This window comes from Myotis lucifugus, unplaced genomic scaffold (assembly GCF_000147115.1).
Source record: "Myotis lucifugus unplaced genomic scaffold, Myoluc2.0 scaffold_10, whole genome shotgun sequence".
Taxonomy (NCBI): domain Eukaryota; kingdom Metazoa; phylum Chordata; class Mammalia; order Chiroptera; family Vespertilionidae; genus Myotis; species Myotis lucifugus.
The window spans coordinates 14,560,433-14,578,207 of record NW_005871058.1 but is presented as its reverse complement, the minus strand read 5'-3'; the positions used below and the strand labels follow the sequence as shown (position 1 = coordinate 14,578,207).

At 38.7% G+C, this 17,775-nt stretch overlaps 1 protein-coding gene across 1 annotated transcript in view; it reads left to right on the top strand.

Moving 5' to 3' along the window:
* Positions 1-17,775, top strand: part of SLC15A5 (solute carrier family 15 member 5) — a 76,068-nt gene that overhangs the window by 35,035 nt on the left and 23,258 nt on the right. Inside the window, exon 6 of the mRNA XM_006084293.3 lies at positions 11,769-11,957. Coding sequence (XP_006084355.1) covers positions 11,769-11,957 — 189 coding nt within the window. The remainder of the gene's footprint in view (positions 1-11,768; positions 11,958-17,775) is intronic.

The following is a 17,775-nucleotide window of genomic DNA, read 5'->3' as shown; positions in this document are numbered from 1 at the left end:
CAGCTTTATTGAGATATAACTGGCATATAACATTGTGTAAGTTTATGGTGTATGATGTGATGATTTGGTACACATATTTTGAAATGTTTACCCACAGTAGGGTTAGTTAATACATCCTTTGCCTCATATCATTACCATTTTGTTGTTGTTATGATGCTTAAGAACGTAAAAGCTCTACTCATGTTCTTTTAGTAAAAAAAAAAAAAAATTAGGACACCCCTAGCTGGTTTGGCTCAGTAGATAGAGTGTCCAGCCTGTGAACCGAAGGGTCCCAGATTCGATTCTGGTCAAGAGCACTTACCTGGGTTGCAGGCACCTCCCCAGCCTGGGCCCTGGTCGGGGCTCATACAGAAGGCAACCAATCAATGTGTTTCTCTCACATCAATATTTCTTCTGTCTTTCCCTCTCTCTTCCACTCTCTATAAAAATCAATGGAAAAATATCCTCAGATGAGGATTAAAAAAAAATGTAGGATGTTATACTTAGAACACAATTAATGGACTATAAGATATATATTTTTCTGATTGAAATGGGAGAGAAGGAGCTAAAGCCCATTCTGATCACACTCTCCTCTCCCTGTGTTCCCTGAGCACTGACATGGGCAAGAAGACAGGTCCTGATACAGTAAAACCAGGATCAGTCTAAGAATCAGAGATCTGGATCTCAGCCCTTACTCTGCTCCTCGGTGACTTTGAAAAGCCACCTAACCTTTTTTGTCTTCTGATTCACTTATTATTGGCAATGAGGGGTACACCCTAGATAAACCCTCTATTCTGTAAGACTTTTGAAATCACTCAGGATGACATCAGTGCCTGGAGCACAGTCATGACACATTGTGAAACTCCACAAATGTTAGCTAGTATTGAGTCATCAATTGCAATTGTTTGGTAGGCATAAACAGAAAGCAAAGGGAATTGGAAACTCTTAAGAAATATTATATAATGGTAATCTGATGTCTTATTGTCTACTTGAGAAATAATTCCCTTGAAATAGTCAGGGCCAGGCGTTTCAAGGGCTCTTTTCTCTCTGTTAACCCGTTCTTATTCTTAACTCCTCCTTTTTAGAGATCTGTGGAGACCATGCAATCTTCTAGTAGCCCATTTTCATATTTTTTGCTGATTCTCTGTTTATAGAAGTTACATTTTAGTGTGCTACCTGTTACTTAACAATACCAACAAGATTACTCCAGATCACATCACAGAGTAGATTTGTTTTTGGAAAGAACTCAAAGTGACTAACCTTACCTTAGTTTATCTTACTTTGTTGTCTTCAGTTATAGAGGCCTTTAGTACATAACCTTTTCTGATTTATTTCCTAAGCCAAACCCTGGCATTATCTATTGTAATAGGGTTAGGCAAACTAGAAATATTAATAGGTTTTGGCAATCCTTAGATCTTAAAAAGTGTTTTTTCTGTGTATGACAACATAGAAATCCCCAAACCTGTATTTAGTGAATACCCAGCATTATTTGAAGATAGAAAAGTAAGATATTGTACATACCCTCAGCACCACGCTAATTAAAAAAGAATGAATGCAGGACAACATGGAAGTAAATGTATATTGCAAAATGGCAAAGTTTTGCAGTCTTATACAGTACCATGAAAATCCAGTCTGAACTTCCAATTTTGCTTAATTACAAAAGAAGGGTATTATGCTGAGCAAAATAAGCCAGTCAGAGGAAAATGAGTATCATATGATCTCTCTCATATGTGGAATTTAATGAACCAAATAAACTGATGATCAAAAATAGACCCAGAATCAGACTGTTGAACAGACTGTCGAACCTCAGAGGGAAGGAGGGGAGGGTGAGTGGGAAGAGATCAACCAATGAACTTGTATGCATATAAACATAACTCTCGGACACAGACAATGGGGTGCTGAGGGCCTCAGGGGGTGGGAGGAGAGGAAGAACTGAGTGCTGGAAGAGGTTAATGGGGGAAAAGGAGGACCTATGTAATACTTTCAACAATAAAGATATAAAAAATAAACAAAAAAAAGAATTTCTTAAATTGGGCTACTTTTGGAAAAATATGCTTCACAATATGGTTGAAAGTACTACATTAAAAATCCTTCCTGAGAATAGGAAATCTGAAATTTACTTTAAACATAAGCAACTTTCTCTTGGACAATTCTCCAATCTTATATAGTGGAAATCATGTCTGTGCTTAAAGTAAGATACAAAATTTTTCTAGATAGAGGGAATATGGAATCTGACAGAGTTATCTGATATACTGTTTGATGTTAATGAATTATCACTGCCCTTCAAGATTGGTAACAGTTGTTGGGCAGCAAAAAGAAAAAGCTTGACTCATTTGAAAAAACTGAGCCAAGTTCTACTAAGTACAGAATACTGAGTTAGATTGTTTCTGAACCGGACTTCATTCATTTGTTCACTTACATGCTTATTCATTTCTTTGCATAATATTTTGTTATGGGAATATAAAAAAGTATGATGATATTCATTTTTTAAACTAGATGTTTAAGTTTTCCATATTCTGCTTATGATTATAAAAGCTTATATTTCATCAGGACAAATAAGCACAAACCTTTGGCACTTTATGATCATAATTTACATAACTGGATTAGTCTAATATTAAAATTTCTTGCCACTTTGAAGTCAAGTACCTTAAAAATGTGAGTGATATATATGTATAAATTATGACTAAACAAATATTTATTAGTTCTTAATTTGAAACTGGGCACCTTCATATGTGGATCCCACTTAAACTCATGATAAACCAGCATGTGATAGGTCAAGAATCTCAAAGATAATGTGTCACTTGAATTCACTTATTCTAATTCTCAAGTCATTGCATCATCATCATCATTATTCCAATTCCCAGCTATGCATAGCTATTAGGTGATATAAGTTAAATTATCAGTGTTAATTTTGCATCCTTACTGTTATTTTCAAATAAGGCTCTTAAGTAAATGAAAAAATTATTTTGTTACCACAATGGAAAGTTACTCCTTAGACCCCCATTCCCTTCCATATTCAGTCATTCTCTTTCCAGGACTGTCATGTGTAAGAAGGCAGATGGTGCAGACAATGCCAATGCCTAGTGTTTGATGTGGATAATCACAGCCCAGGATAAGAGTGAGGAATGGGGAAATCTCAGTCAGTTGGTCAAACTAAAAATTTAATAAGGAAAAACTAAACTTACCTTTGTAAAGTCTATCTGATAAACAATGCAACGAAGAGGGGCTTCTGACTCAATATATGACATTCATGAGTTTATCACTTAAAGAAATCAAGGAGGATGTCATAGTACTATTTAAAAAATCTCCAAAACTTCCAGAACTGTGAAAGACAAAGGCTTGATATGCTCAGTTTCATCAAGACTGTATTTTTCCTAACATTACATATGAGGGGATCTATCTATTTCAAAGTCAACCTTAATTTGCCAAAAATTTAGAATCAGTGATATCATTGTGATTTATCTGTATGTTAATTGGACATACTTCATTTAGCCTTTTTTAGTTCAAAAATGTTTGCATCATGAGTATTTCCTTTGTTTAGCATTAATTAAAATCCTGCCGTATGTGGCATTTAGTAGTTAGTGCTGACACACACAAGTATTAATCTGACTAAAATTAGCCTAATTAAGATTGTTATTAAGCCTTACACAAAGCAGAAGTGTACAGCACAGTGGGTAGCAATTATCTTGGCTTTTAAATGACATTTAGATTGAAATGTGGATGAAGTACACTCACATATCTGCCAGACTTTCCTCTTTAAAATAAAAACTTGAAAATTCAAATTCTAACTCAAAGTCCTGTATGATGTAGGTAGAGCCAAGGTGTCGGTCGGTTTTTACATAACCAGTAACTTCTACCAGTTCTAATAATTGGCTAAGATACAAATTTTTGTGGGTTTTTTTTTTATTAGAACCAAGGTGCTTGATAAATTAAAAATCGAGTCAGGGATCCAATCACCTTCACCAAAAATAGGATTACTTCGCCAAAACTACTTTTCCTCTACTATAATTTCAGAACTGATCGTTTTCCCTAAGAAATAACACAGTTTATAGCCATTGCAAATATCTGATAGAAGGAAATTTGTGAACACTAAAAAAAAAAAAGGAATGTGTTAATATCTAGTCTGAATAACTCATTTGTTTAACTCATTTGCTTAATAAAAACATATTAATGTTCCTATTTTTAAAGTTGACAGCAATGCTGGAATTATATTTGAGGTGAAGTAGACCATCTAGTATACCATCTGATGCAATAATTGATGGCTTTATAGGTGCATGTATGTATCTAATGAGTTACCGGTTCCTTTCTCAGAAATTAAAACACAAACTGAAGTTGAATCTCCTGAAATGAGTTCCAGTAATCTAAAGAGAAACAAAAGACAGAACCCAGATAGCTCAATTCAAACAAAGAAATACATCAGTAATCGGAGAAACAACATAAGTAAAAAATATATGCCATTCTAGTGGTGGGTGAGAAATGTCTTCCACAAAGGTGTCTCTATGAGAGTGGTTTTTGGATTACCAGTATGTTTTCAGATGAGCAAATTTCCCATTCTGGGAACTTGCCAAAATCATGGATCTAAGGACAATTTCTCAAGAACTCAATAGAATTTCACACTTACGGTTATGTTACATATCAGAGACTCATGCATCAGACTACCCATAAAAAAAACCATAGTTTTCTCAGTGAGTAAATTTAGCCAGTAACTGAAGAATCTTAACATTTCTATTTTTTAGTGTGGGATTTTGCTTCAGTAAGAAATGGTAAGTGCAACCTTAATGTTTGAATAAATTCTGACTTTCTTTTATTTCATTGTGGTCTAATTTGACAAATTATTACATGGTAGGATAATAGAATAAACTTTAAGAGCTTCAATACTCTTATGGATTTGTCTACAACCACGTAGCCAATATTAAAATATACATTATTTATCTGAATATAATATCTCCTTTGGAACCATGTGCTTTATCTTGTAAATACAGGCCCACTAGCAGTTTAAAATGTGTACATTCTGATAAATTGTACTCTGCTTGGACGAGTTATGATCTCATAGAAGTTAAGAATAAAAATGGAGTGGATTAAATTTAGGTTGGAATCAAACTTTGTTTTGAATTTCAAAAAAGTCATTTTTCACTGGCACCAGAGTGCAGGAGCAAATAAAAAGCAAATGTAGTTATCTGGATCCTTCAGGTAAAATATGCTTTGCCTGAAAACGTCTGGATAAATAAGTTAAATATTTGTGCTTCACTTGAAAGTGTCTGGAGAACTATCTTTCATTGGATTTTGCTAGATCAGTTCTCAGAGTGCTCTATGCTGGAGCAGTACTTCTCAGAGTGTAATGTGTATAGGAATCTCCTAGGGATTTTGTTTAAATGCAGATCTGATTCAGTCCTCGGGTGCAGCTTGAAAGTCTGCATAGCTAACAAGCTCCCCGGTGATCCTTGTGCTACTGGTCAGGGACTACACTCTGTATCAAGGACAGAGAGAGAAGCCAAAAGATTGTTCTCTCAATTTCATAACCGTGTACAGGCAGCCATGACCCAGGTAAAAATGCCACAATTTCTCATGAGGTCAGAGCTAAAATTCAGGAGTAGGCAACGAAAGCTGATGACTTAACCTCTGCACTCATGTGCCAAATCTGGCCTACCACTTGTACTGCCTGCAAGCTACGAATTGTTTTAACAGATGAACAATTGCAATTGATTTGACAATAAGAAAAAATAACTTTGAGCACCAATTAAATAAAATTGCATCACTCCCTAAAAGAATTATTTTGAATTCCATTTTTAAAAAATGTAGACATGTATTCTATTTCTTGTTACATAAGTATCTACATATCTTTAAAATTTGCCTTTGTCCCACAGAAACTAAAAATGTTTATTACTGGCCTTTAACAGACAAATAATAGCTGATCTCTTATCTAAACTATTGCTTCTAATGCTACATAGCACATGTGATAACCAAAACAAAAGTGGGTGAGGGTGGTAAGTACACATGATGTTTTTTTGTTTTTGTTTTTAAATATATTTTATTGATTTCAGAGAGGAGGGGAGAGGGAGAGAGAGACAGAAACATCAATGATTAAAAAAAAAACAAAAACATTGGTTGGCTGAGATCAAGCCCTCAACCCAGGCATGTGCCCTAACCAGGAATCAAACCGGTTCATAGGTCGACACTCAACCACTGAGCCACGCCGGCCAGGCTAGTCATGATATGTTTTTTTTATCTAGATTACCCTAAATTAGTTAGAATGAGGGGTATTATAGAAGATTCTCATAGAACTCAAATTCTAAAATAAAAAAGCAAAGAAAGTTTGAAAAGTTATTCCTAAGCAGCTCATTGCTTTCTTCAAAGTTCATATGATTATCATGGACAATATGAATTGTTGTAATTTGAGCAACTTAATTTTTATGTAAACCAAAACATACCTGTATTAGTCTTCTAGGGCTGCCATAATAAGATATCATGAATTAGGTGGTGTAAACAACAGAAATGTATTTCTCACAATTCTGGATGGTAAAAGTCCGAGATCAGGGTATAGGCAGGTTTGCTTTTCCCTGAGGGAGGCCTCTCTTCCTTGACTTGCAGGTGGCCACCTTCTTATTGTGTTCTTCATGTGGCCTTTCCTTTGTGCTTGCACAGACCTTGTGTCATTTCTTATTCTTTTAAGGATACCAGTCATACTGAAGTTGGGCCCCATTCTGATGACCTCATTTAACCTTAATTATCTCTTTAAAAGACCCATCTCCAAAGTCACCTTGCGGATCAGGATTTCAACATATGAATTTTGAGGGAAGACAATTGGGTCCAAAGAAGCATACATATGTATAAAGTCATCTGTTACATATTATAATGGATTGGCAGCATTTTCCCCCTCACTGATAAATAAAAACATGTTTCTTCTGATAGTTGGATACATCTTAGATTGAGGGAAACATGGTAGCTTAGAAAACAAATAGTGTTGAAAGCTTTCTAACAAGAAGTAACAGCCTCCAGCCCCAGCTTTCTCCACCATCCACAGTTCCTGTTGGCAAATCATTTTTAAATATTTAGGTGTTGTCTGTCTAAGTTAAGAAATAATAATTATAAGTATACTTTTATTTAAGTCAATAATTAGTTATATACATACAACTATGGCAAAACCAAAGAATTTGATTCACTTTTCTCATATAAAATCTTATTTTCTGTACTTAAAAAGTATCTGAGTTTTCATTTTTTATTTATTTAAAAATTGTTTTCCTTAAATTTTCAAACTGCTCCACCAGTTTTATCATACCATCACTCGCTTTTCCCCAATGCTGACACAAATAGGGTAATGCACCAAGGCTCCTTTTTCTCTGGAGATTTCCTTGCAGACTCCCATGCCTTTGTTCTCTGCATGGTGTTCGCTGTCTCAACTACAGCCCTCTAATCAGGTGTATCTCCTGTTAGACCTCTAACTTGCCCCTCCTCTTCTATTATCACTTATATTTTAGCAACTTCCCAAGAAAGAGTACACAGGAAGAATATTTTCCAAGAACTTGTATGATTGAAAAGTCTTCTTTTCGTCCTTGCACTTAATTAATTGGGGTACATAGAATTCTAGATTGAAAGTCATTTTTCTTCAGAATTTTAAAATTATTGCTCTGATGTCATCCAGAAACTTGAGGAGCCCGATGCCCTTCTGCTGCTCATTCCTGTGTTTATGACCTCTTTTCCTAACTGGAGCTCTCTTCTCTCTCTGATGCTCCAAATGTCATGTTACTGTGCCATGGTGAAGGATTAGGTACCAGGAACCGTAGCAGAGAAGAGAAAGTAGCAAGTAATTAGAATGAAGTCAAAAGAACAGGCAAGATCATACAGGTCATGTTAAGGATTTTGGTTTTCATCCTAACTGTATGGAAACACATAGGAAAAATTTAAGCAGAAGAGTAATATTGAATTTGCATTTACATAAGATCACCCTGACTATTAGGTGTGTGACAGGTTGTAGATGGGCAAGAGTGGAAACAGGAAGACCAGAATTTAATATGTTGTTGCAGATAGTATTGTTTAAAAATTATGATTTGGATTAGAATGATGGCAGTGGCTATGGAGAGAAGCAAGTTAATTTACAATAAATTTTGGAAATAGAATCTAGAGAATTTAATAATATATTTGAAGACTAGTGGCCTGGTGCACAAAATTTGGTCGGGGGGGGGGGGTGTCCCTCAGCCCGGCCTGCACCCTCTCCAATCTGGGACCCTATGGGATCGGGCCTAAACCTGCAGTCGGTCATCCCTCTCGCAATCTGGGACTGCTGGTTCCTAACTGCTCACCTGCCTGCCTGCCTGATCGTCCTTAACCACTCTGCCTGCTGGTCTGATCGCCCCCAACTGCCCTGCCCCTGCCAGCCTGTTCATCCCGAACTGCCTCTGCCTCAGCCCCGACACCATGGCTTTGTCTGGAAGGACGTCTGGTCTCCCGGAAGATCTTCTGGTCTAATTAGCATATTACCCTTTTATTAGTATAGATAGGGCAAAAGAGAGGGGACCCCAGATTTCTGCCTTGAGTACATAAAGGTACTAGAGGAGGTGATACAGAAGAGTGAAGGAGAAAAAGTAGCGGAAAAGACCCATTTGTGTATACTCCTCTTTGAAACCTTCCCTTAGACATTCTCTAACTGTAATTTTACTTCTTTTTTTTTCTTGCCCCCACATGCAAATATTTTTTTAAATATATTTTTATTACTTTCAGAAAGGTAGAGAGAGAGAGAGAGAGAGAGAGAGAGAGAGAGAGAGAGAGAGATTGAGAGATAATCATTGATTGGATGCCTCCTGCATGCCCCCAATGGGGATCAAGCCCACAACCCAGGCATGTGTCCTGACTGGGTATTGAGCAGTGACCTCCTGGTTTATAGGTCAACACTAACCACTGAGCCCAGTTGGGCTAAATGCAAAGATTTTTTAAGGCATTGCTTAAGTGTTATTTTCTTTCCTTCCTCAATCATTTCTCAATTTCACCTGACCCTAAATTCCAACTTTATGTAGATGATTCATTTATCTTTCTCTCTTGACTCAACCAATGTTCTGACCTATGATTCACATTTTCAATTGTTTTCTGAGCACTGCTCTCTAGATTACCCTTTTGTACCTCTAAATCAACTTAAAATCAAATTCATTTTCTCCATGTCTACTGTGGGTCTTATTTGTATTGTTGTCACTACCATCTTCCCAAACAGCTGGACTGATAGTCAACATTGACATCTGCTGCTTCCATGTCCTTGCTTCAGATGCTATGGTTTTATCAGTGCAATCTTGTGTTTGTACTCTCTGTATTTTCTGAAAATAAATGTCCTAATTATAAGTCAAGCCCCCATTGTACTTTACCAAGATTATTTTTAACATCCTAACTATCTTTCAACCTTCAGTATCTTTCCCATTCTATCAACTAGCACATGGCCTTTAGAGTAATAATTTCAAATGAAAATTTTAATCTTTTCATGTGTGACTAATATCTTCAATGATTCCATCATTGTCAGAGTAATTTCAAAATTCCTTAAAAGTATATTAAATGCCTCTTATGATCTGACCCTAATTTATGTTCTCCTCTGATTCCCAACAATTTGAGTTTCTCACCATTGTGAAAATTTGACATTCACATCTCTGTGCTTTTGCTTATGCAATTTGTGCTGCCTTCACCTCTTCCTATTGAAACCCTTCTTCCTTTAAACTGCAGTGATTCCCAAAGTGGGCGCTACCACCCCCCGGTGGGCGCTGCAGCGATCCGGGGGGGCGGTGATGGCCACAGGTGCATTTGGGGGCAATGAGTAACTGCTATTAAAATTTAAAAAAAATTAATTTCCAGCGGCTGAGTAATATTTTTTCTGGAAAGGGGGCGGTAGGCCAAATAAGTTTGGGAACCACTGCTTTAAAGCATAAAATGAATCCTCTCACTTCTCCATCTAGAAATAACTTATTCCTCTTATATTCCCTAAAGGAACATAAGTCTGCGATGACTGAAAATAGATATTGCTCATCTTATATCCCCCAACTGTACCTAGTGTAATGCCTTGTATATAGCAACAACAGAGCAAATATTAAATTGAATTGACCTATTAGCTCTTTCTGATGAGTCTGTAATGTGCCAAGTAATCTAGAAAAATGCAATTATGTGATGAATTTGGCCTTAAAGGGGGATCATACTGAAATTCATGTTTTTTATATGACCTATTTACAAAACCAAAATCTCTACTTCATTATGAATGGGCCTTTATGAAATAATTAAAATAATAATAAATAAATAATCTCTCAAATTTTCTAACTTATTCATATTTCTTCCCTTTTATATGCCTTCTATTTCTTGGAAACTCAGTAAAGAACGGACTATTATTGATACATTTAAATGTTGAGATATAATAAAAAAAATTACCTACCAGCTTCTCTATCAAACAAAACAAGCACTAGGTTGATTTTTCTGAATTGAAAACTTTGTCTTATCTGAAATTTTATGCAAGTTAGCAAGATGTGACTATCTCTAAATTTCAACTAAATTCCACTGAGCTAAATTTTGCCTATGCTTTAACAATGGAATTAAGTCCAGTTATATGAATGATAAATTAAGAAATGGAATGGTTGCAATAGACATAAACTGTAACAAATCTATAACAAAATCTCTACTCATTTTCAACCAAAATTTCCTAGACAATTCCTTAAAAGTAAAAGAGAAAGCTGCTTCCATTTATATACTTTACCTAGTTAATTCACCTTTAATATTTTTTCCCTAAACAGAAGTTTCTAGTCTTTAATTCTCTAATAGCTGCTTTACTTTTTCTGCAAAGATTAGAGAAATATCAGACAACTGAAGACTGATAATGCTTGCAGATTATTTCAAAACCATTTTAAAAATAACTCTTAAAAACTTATGAGGAGATCATTTTATTTTAAATGCACCCCACATCATTTTTTATTTCTATATAGCTAAAATAGTTATCAAAAGTGACATCACTTACCTGAGGATAAAAGTTCAAAACTATTGCTTTAGCTTTAATAATAATTGCTACTAATTGCTACCAGGAACTGTTATAATAATACCAGTCCATTATCTTATTTAAATAGCCCAGTTCCTGAATTGGTTAGAGCATCATCCCAATACACCAAGGTTCCCAGTTCAATTCCCTGTCAGAGTAGATATAAGCAACAAACAATGGATGCATAAATAAGTGGAACAACAAATCAATCTCTCTCTCTCCCTTCCTCTCTCTCTAAAAATTAATAAATAGAAAAAAAAATATATATATATAAGCCTAATATGCAAATTGTCCCCTCGGGAGTTTGACTGGGAGACCAGGAGTTCAACCACCTGCTATGACATGTGCTGACCACCGGGGGGAGGGGGGCGGCGCAGAACGAAGGAAGGCCCTGGCCAGCAGCCGGAAGGCCCCGATCGGCCCTGATCACCGGCCAGGCCTAGGGACCCTACCTGTGCACAAATTTTGTGCACTGGGCCTCTAGTTTAATAAATAAATAAATTTCATAGCCTCCCTATAAGTAATCATCATTAACCCTATCTTAGAGCTGAAGAAAGTTATAATGAGGTTAAATAATTTTCCTGAGGCCATATGACCAGTAAGTCAGGAAATAGGGAGGCAATGCAGCCACAGCCTACTGGAGCCTCTGCAAAGGATGGTCAGCCAGCACCTGAATGTTTAAAGGGGAAAAAAAATGTTGAGGAAACATTCCCTAGAGTTAATGTGTAAGAAATGCTATGGCCACTTACACTGACTTGGGCTCTTTCTTTAATATTTTTTCTTTTGCATTCCTCTCCTTCAGTGGCTGGACAACTTTCTGCTGCATTGTCTGTGATGGTAGCTGGCTTCTTTGAAATACACAGAAAACACTTCCCTCCAGTGGAGCAGCTTCGTTCAGGCAAAATTCTCACTGTTTCCTCCATGCCCTGTTTCCACCTGGTTCTTCAGTACGTTTTACTTGGAGTGGCTGAAACACTGGTTAACCCAGCCTGTGAGTAACAAGTTTATCACCTCATGTTAGGATACACTGAATTTCTACACAGAACACATCACCTCAAGTAGCTGGCAATCTAGTCACTGCCTGGAAATTTCCCATGTTTCAGAAGAAGCCAATTTATCCCCCTCTTTTTTTTAATGTTTAATTTTTCTTCATTCCTCTGTCACATACAGAACAATTATTAATTCTACCTGAACGTAAATGAAATGAAAGATTTTACTAACCTCATTCAAAGCAGTAACCATTTGGTCAGATACGTGAAAGGAGAAAAAACTTTGCTAAAACTTAGAAGAAAACTCCAACACACTCAGATGAAAACTCTTCTCTTCTACCTTCCCTCTTCTCATCTCCCTCCCTCTCACTCAGAGATAAATCCTCCAAAAATGGCATTTATAATGTAGTTTGGGAGCCTATGCAAATGAAATGAAAATTAGGCAATTTTCCAGATAATTCAATGTCTTTAAACTAGATTGTGATCATTAGCGTTTCATAAGACAGATTCAAAATAACTTTATTAAATATCCAGGTTTTCTGGATTGTCTAGATGGCTGTTCTTAACTAAACTAGTCACTTTAAAATTCATTAAAATATTTCAGTGACTTCTTGAAATACAGTAGTGTGTGAAATACAGTATGAGTACATTTATCAGTGTAATCTATTGTCTTATATTCTGTCTTCCTTATACTGCCTTGAAGTGGGAACTCTGTAACTCAAGCCCAATTATACTTCACCAAGCTTATTTTTATAACTTCCTATCTTTCTCATTTTAATATCTCTCACATTCTATCTACTCAATACACAACCTTTGGAGTAATCATCCTAAATGGCAATTCTAATAATTTCATTGTATCTAAAACTTTAATTACTCTATTATCTTCAGAATTATTTTCAAATTTCTTAACTATATATGTTTAATAAAGATATCTATAATAATAAAAGCATACTATGCTAACTAGACTGGACGACCTATCGGAAGAAGCCGGGGCTGCAAGGGAAGCCTGGGTCCTAGGTGCCAGAGGGAAGCCGGTGCCAGCAGCAGGGGGAAAGAAGGCCTACTCTTACATGAATTTTGTGCATTGGGCATTTATATATATCAAAGCAATTCATTGCAAAAAGTCAAAATAAAATCAAGTTTGTATAATTACAGTCATATTTTTGTGTGAGACCTCTTTTATATAATTTTAAATCATCTCATTGCATATATTTTGCATGAATAAATTATTTTGTGAGATTCTAAGATGTTGATATCATTGGACACTACGAGGAATACAAAAAAAGGTATAAAAGAAGCCACCACACAAGTGTTTGTGACTTCCCTGATGTTGTTTCCAGAAAACTGTTGGAACTAGTCAGACTAAATTTTGCAGTCTAGATAGGAAGAAAGGTAATGAATAAAGGTGATGAGTGAATACAGTCAGGAAATTTCCCTATAATGCAGCAATACCCATTCAAAACACAAAAGGCAGGTTATGTGATATAAATCACTTAGCTCACCCTCCCTGATTTACCTGTCAGGAAACTAAAGTCCAACTAATTCAATTGACTTATCCACTATAGAGGTCATGGGGTAGGAACCACAAGACTTTGTTTGACCTGGCCGGTGTGGCTCAACAGTTGAGCACTGACCTATGAGCAGGAGGTCAAAGTTCAATTCTGGCTCAGGACACCAGGTTGCAGGCTCAATCCCCAGTGGGAGCATGAAGGAGGCAGCCAATCAATGATTCTCTCTCATCATTGATTTCTATCTCTCTATCCCTCTCCCTTCCTCTCTGAATTAAATAAACATATATGTACTAGAGGTCCAGTGCACAAAATTTGTGAATGGGGAGAGGTCTCCTCAGCCCAGCCTGCACCCTCTCCAATCTGGGACCCCTCAGGGGATGTTCAACTGCTGGTTTAGGCCCGATCCCTCTCACAATTCAGGACTGCTGGCTCCCAACCACTAGCCTGCCTGCCTGATTGCCCCTCACCGCTTCTGCCTGCCAGCCTGATTAATGCCTAACTGCTCCCCTGCCAGCCCAATTGCCCCCAACTGCCCTCCCCTGCCGGCCTGGTCACCCCTAACTGCCTTTCCCTGCAGGCCTGATCGCCCACAACTACCCTCCCCTGCCAGCCATCTTGTGGTGGCCATCTTTTGACCACATGGGGGTGGCCATCTTGTGTGAGGGTGTGATGGTCAATTTGCATATTACCTCTTTATTATATAGGATGTTTTTTAAAAGACTTTATTTGGACTTCCAGTTTTGTCATTTACTACAAGTGTGACCTTGAAAATTAATTTAGCCTTTAAGTTTCACCTTTCTGATCTTTAAAATGAAAATAATTATAATTCTTCTTTATATCAAAGCATCAGTATAACAATCAATGGGAATGTAAACTACTCCTTGAGAGTTAAATTCCATAGTGTAGAAAGGTGTTTCAAAAGTAAAATCAAGAATTACTCTTGCAGTACAACGTAAAGGTTAATATCCATGGTCTTAAAGACAGATCTGAATTAAAACCCAGTTTTGCCACTGAGTAGTTGTGTGACCTTGACAAAATTATTCTGTATTTCTGAGTCTTTCTCATCATCTGTAAAATGGGGAATGTTGTTGTAAGGATTAAATGAAATATTTTATGTAAAGGAAAAAGCAGTGTGTCCGGTTTGTAGGTGGCATTCAATAATTAGCAGCTATAACAAGTGCTGTTATTATTATTATCATTTAGGCTCTGGGATCAGGCCTAAGCCGGCAGTCAGACATCCCTCTCGCAGTCTGGGCTCTCGCAGTCCGGGACCCCTCACTCATTACCACCCACCAGCTGTGAGTCCGGCCCCTGGCTGAACAGCGCTACCCCTGTGGGAGTGCACTGACCACCAGGGGTCAGCTCCTGCATTAAGCATCTGCCCCCTGGTGGTCAGTGTGCATCATAGTGACTGGTCGTTTCACCGTTTGTTTGATTTGCATATTAGCCTTTTATTATATAGGACTAGAGGCCCGGTGCATGAAAATTCATGCACTGAGGAAGGGGGATTCCTCAGCCCAGCCTGCCCCCTCTCACAGTTTGGGAGTCCTCAGGGGATGTCCTAAGCCACAGTCTGGCCTCACTCTGCAGGAGAAAACCAGCCGATCAGGGGAATGCACCACCCCATCACCCCCTCACTGCTGCTGCCTCTGGCCTCCCTCTGTGGGAGGCGAGCCAGCAATCAGGGGAAGGTAACGCCCTCATCACACCTCTGCTGCTGTCACTGCCGGCTGCAAGGCTGCCTGAGCCTTGGCCCTCACAGCCACTGTGGCTTGCACAAGCCTTGGCCTGGCCCTTGTTGCCTGAGCCTCAGGCCCTCACAGCAGCAGCCATCATCTGCAGCTTGCCTGAGCCTCGGGCCAGCCCTGGGCAGTGGCAGCTGCCATTGGTGGCTTGCCTGAGCCTCTGGCCAGCCCTGTGCAGCAGCAGCCGCCATCTGCTCCCCCAATGCACCTCCTGGTCAAGTCCCTGCAGGGGACGCAGCATCAAGTCCCCACCCACCCGCATGCACCTCACAGCTCATGCAGCCCCGCTCAACTGCGCATGCGCACACTGTGCACGCAGTCTCCTGGTGATGGGTTGTTACGGCGTGAGAGCATCACGGTGTGACAGTGTGATGGTGTGACAACCACATAGGCTTTTATTGGTATAGATAGGTGTCAAGTTGGACCTTACCTGACCACAGTTCACCAACCCTAGTCGGGGGTACAAGATTCAGTGAATGGCTAAAGTAGAGTGGAGGACAATGATATTGAAAAGGAAGGAGGACAAGGGATGAGAAACCAAGATTTGGCAGAATGGAAGATTGAAAGGACAATCTATATGTATGTCAAAACTGCCAAGAGTTAAGGCAGGATTAGAACTGGAGGGTGTGATGATAAGAAAGGAGCTGACAAATAAATAATAGAGGGAAATGGCCTAAAAATTGGCAGATGATAGCACAAAAGAGAAGTATTAGGTCATATAATTGGATAATATGAGGTTCAAATCTAAAGCTTTTTAGATATGAGAAAGCAATAATGACCTGAAAGTAGTAATAAGATAAAGTTCAATTTTCTAGACATTGGTAGTTCTCCATATGGTCAAAATAACTTCTTACCAAACACAATAAACACATTTTAACTGTTTAAAAACAATTGGAGCAAAAGTAATTTCTAGCAATGAGTCCCCAGTACCGGGTGCCTCAGGAAGGTGGTGATGGCCCATAATTTGTAGATTCTGCATGCTCTGTGATGGAACATTTTTACAAACACTAACCAGTCTCCACCTGGAGGCACATTTCAGCTCTCATTGGCAAGAAGACCAGCTTTTACATACACTTTGAATAGTTTTTACTGTGTCTTCATAGTAAATGATAATTTGAGAGCAGTGACAGACTTGTTGATAATATCCATAGCATAGTGTACTAAAAGGAATACCATGAAGCCCAAGTTGATGATTACTAAAGTTGAAAAAGATCAGAACATGAAGATGCCTGAATATAGAGACCCGAGGACTCGAAAAGCTAAGTCCCATAAAAGCGAACTGGAGGCTTTCAAAATGCCTAAAATGACACCAAAGAGAGATTAACCAGCAGGCAGAGGCTGGCAAAGTGTGTTCATGAATTATATACCGCACCAGAAGTTCTAGCAAGAGAAAAGCATAGGATTAATAATTAACTAGCAGAGTAATAATGGGCTTGTAAGTTCTGCTTTTTCTCAGTGAAAGAAATCACCCAACTTAGTCTTTCCGCCCATTGTTTGTCTTTTCATATTTATAGAGAGGAAAGTTCATAAGACAAATCCTTTTTATAACTGTGAGTCCTTTCTTCCCAATGCTTCTTCAACATTTCTCTCACTATCCTTCGGATCTTCCTGAAAAAAACTTGCAGCTTGTCCTCAGGCTCCTGATGGTGATTTGCACTGCACAGGAAAGCTGGGGTACCCACAGCCCCTTGCCACCAATACTGACATCCTTCTCCACAGTATTCTCTTTATCACTATCATCATCTTCATCTCCAATAAGTATGTGTGCTATTAAGTGCCTGTTTAGCACTGCCCTTAGTATTGTGCATATCTCTGCTCTCTGCCCTCTCAGAGTTTAAAACCCAGGGAAAAAATACCCATGCCTTTTCTCACCCTCAGCCACAGCACTCAGCACATTTCCTAGGGCACAGATAGGAATGTCTTTCAATGTTTATTGGATGATAAATGAAAACATGTGGAGGACATGCAGAAAGCAAAACAGAAATGCTAACTGAATGCAGAAAGGAACATTAGTACATTTATATTATGTACTAGAGGCCCGGTGCATGAAAATTCATGCACTTGGGGGGTCCCTCAGCCCAGCCTGTGCCTCTCATAGTCCAGGACCCCTCAGGGGATGTCCACCTGCCAGCTTAGGCCTGCTGCCAATGGATCGGGCCTAAGCTGGCATTCAGACATCACTCTGGCAGCCCAGGTGCCCTCGGGGCATGCCTGACTGGCAGCTTCCCTGGGGGAGCGGGCCTAAGCCATCAGTTGGACATCCTTAGCGCTGCCAAGGTGGCGGGAGAGGCTCCTGCCACTGCCACTACGCTCACAACCATCAGACTGGCTTGTGGCTGAGTGGAGCTCCCCCTGTGGGAGCACACTGACCACTAGGGGGCAGCTCCTGCATTGAGCATCTGCCTCCTGGTGGTCAGTGCGCATCATAGCAACCAGTCATGCCCAGTTGGTCCACCATTAGGGTCAATTTGCATATTACCCTTGTATTATATAGGATTAGTAAGTTGGTTTAAAAGAGCTGGATAGCCCAGCCGGTATGGCTCAGTGGTTGAGTTCGACCTATG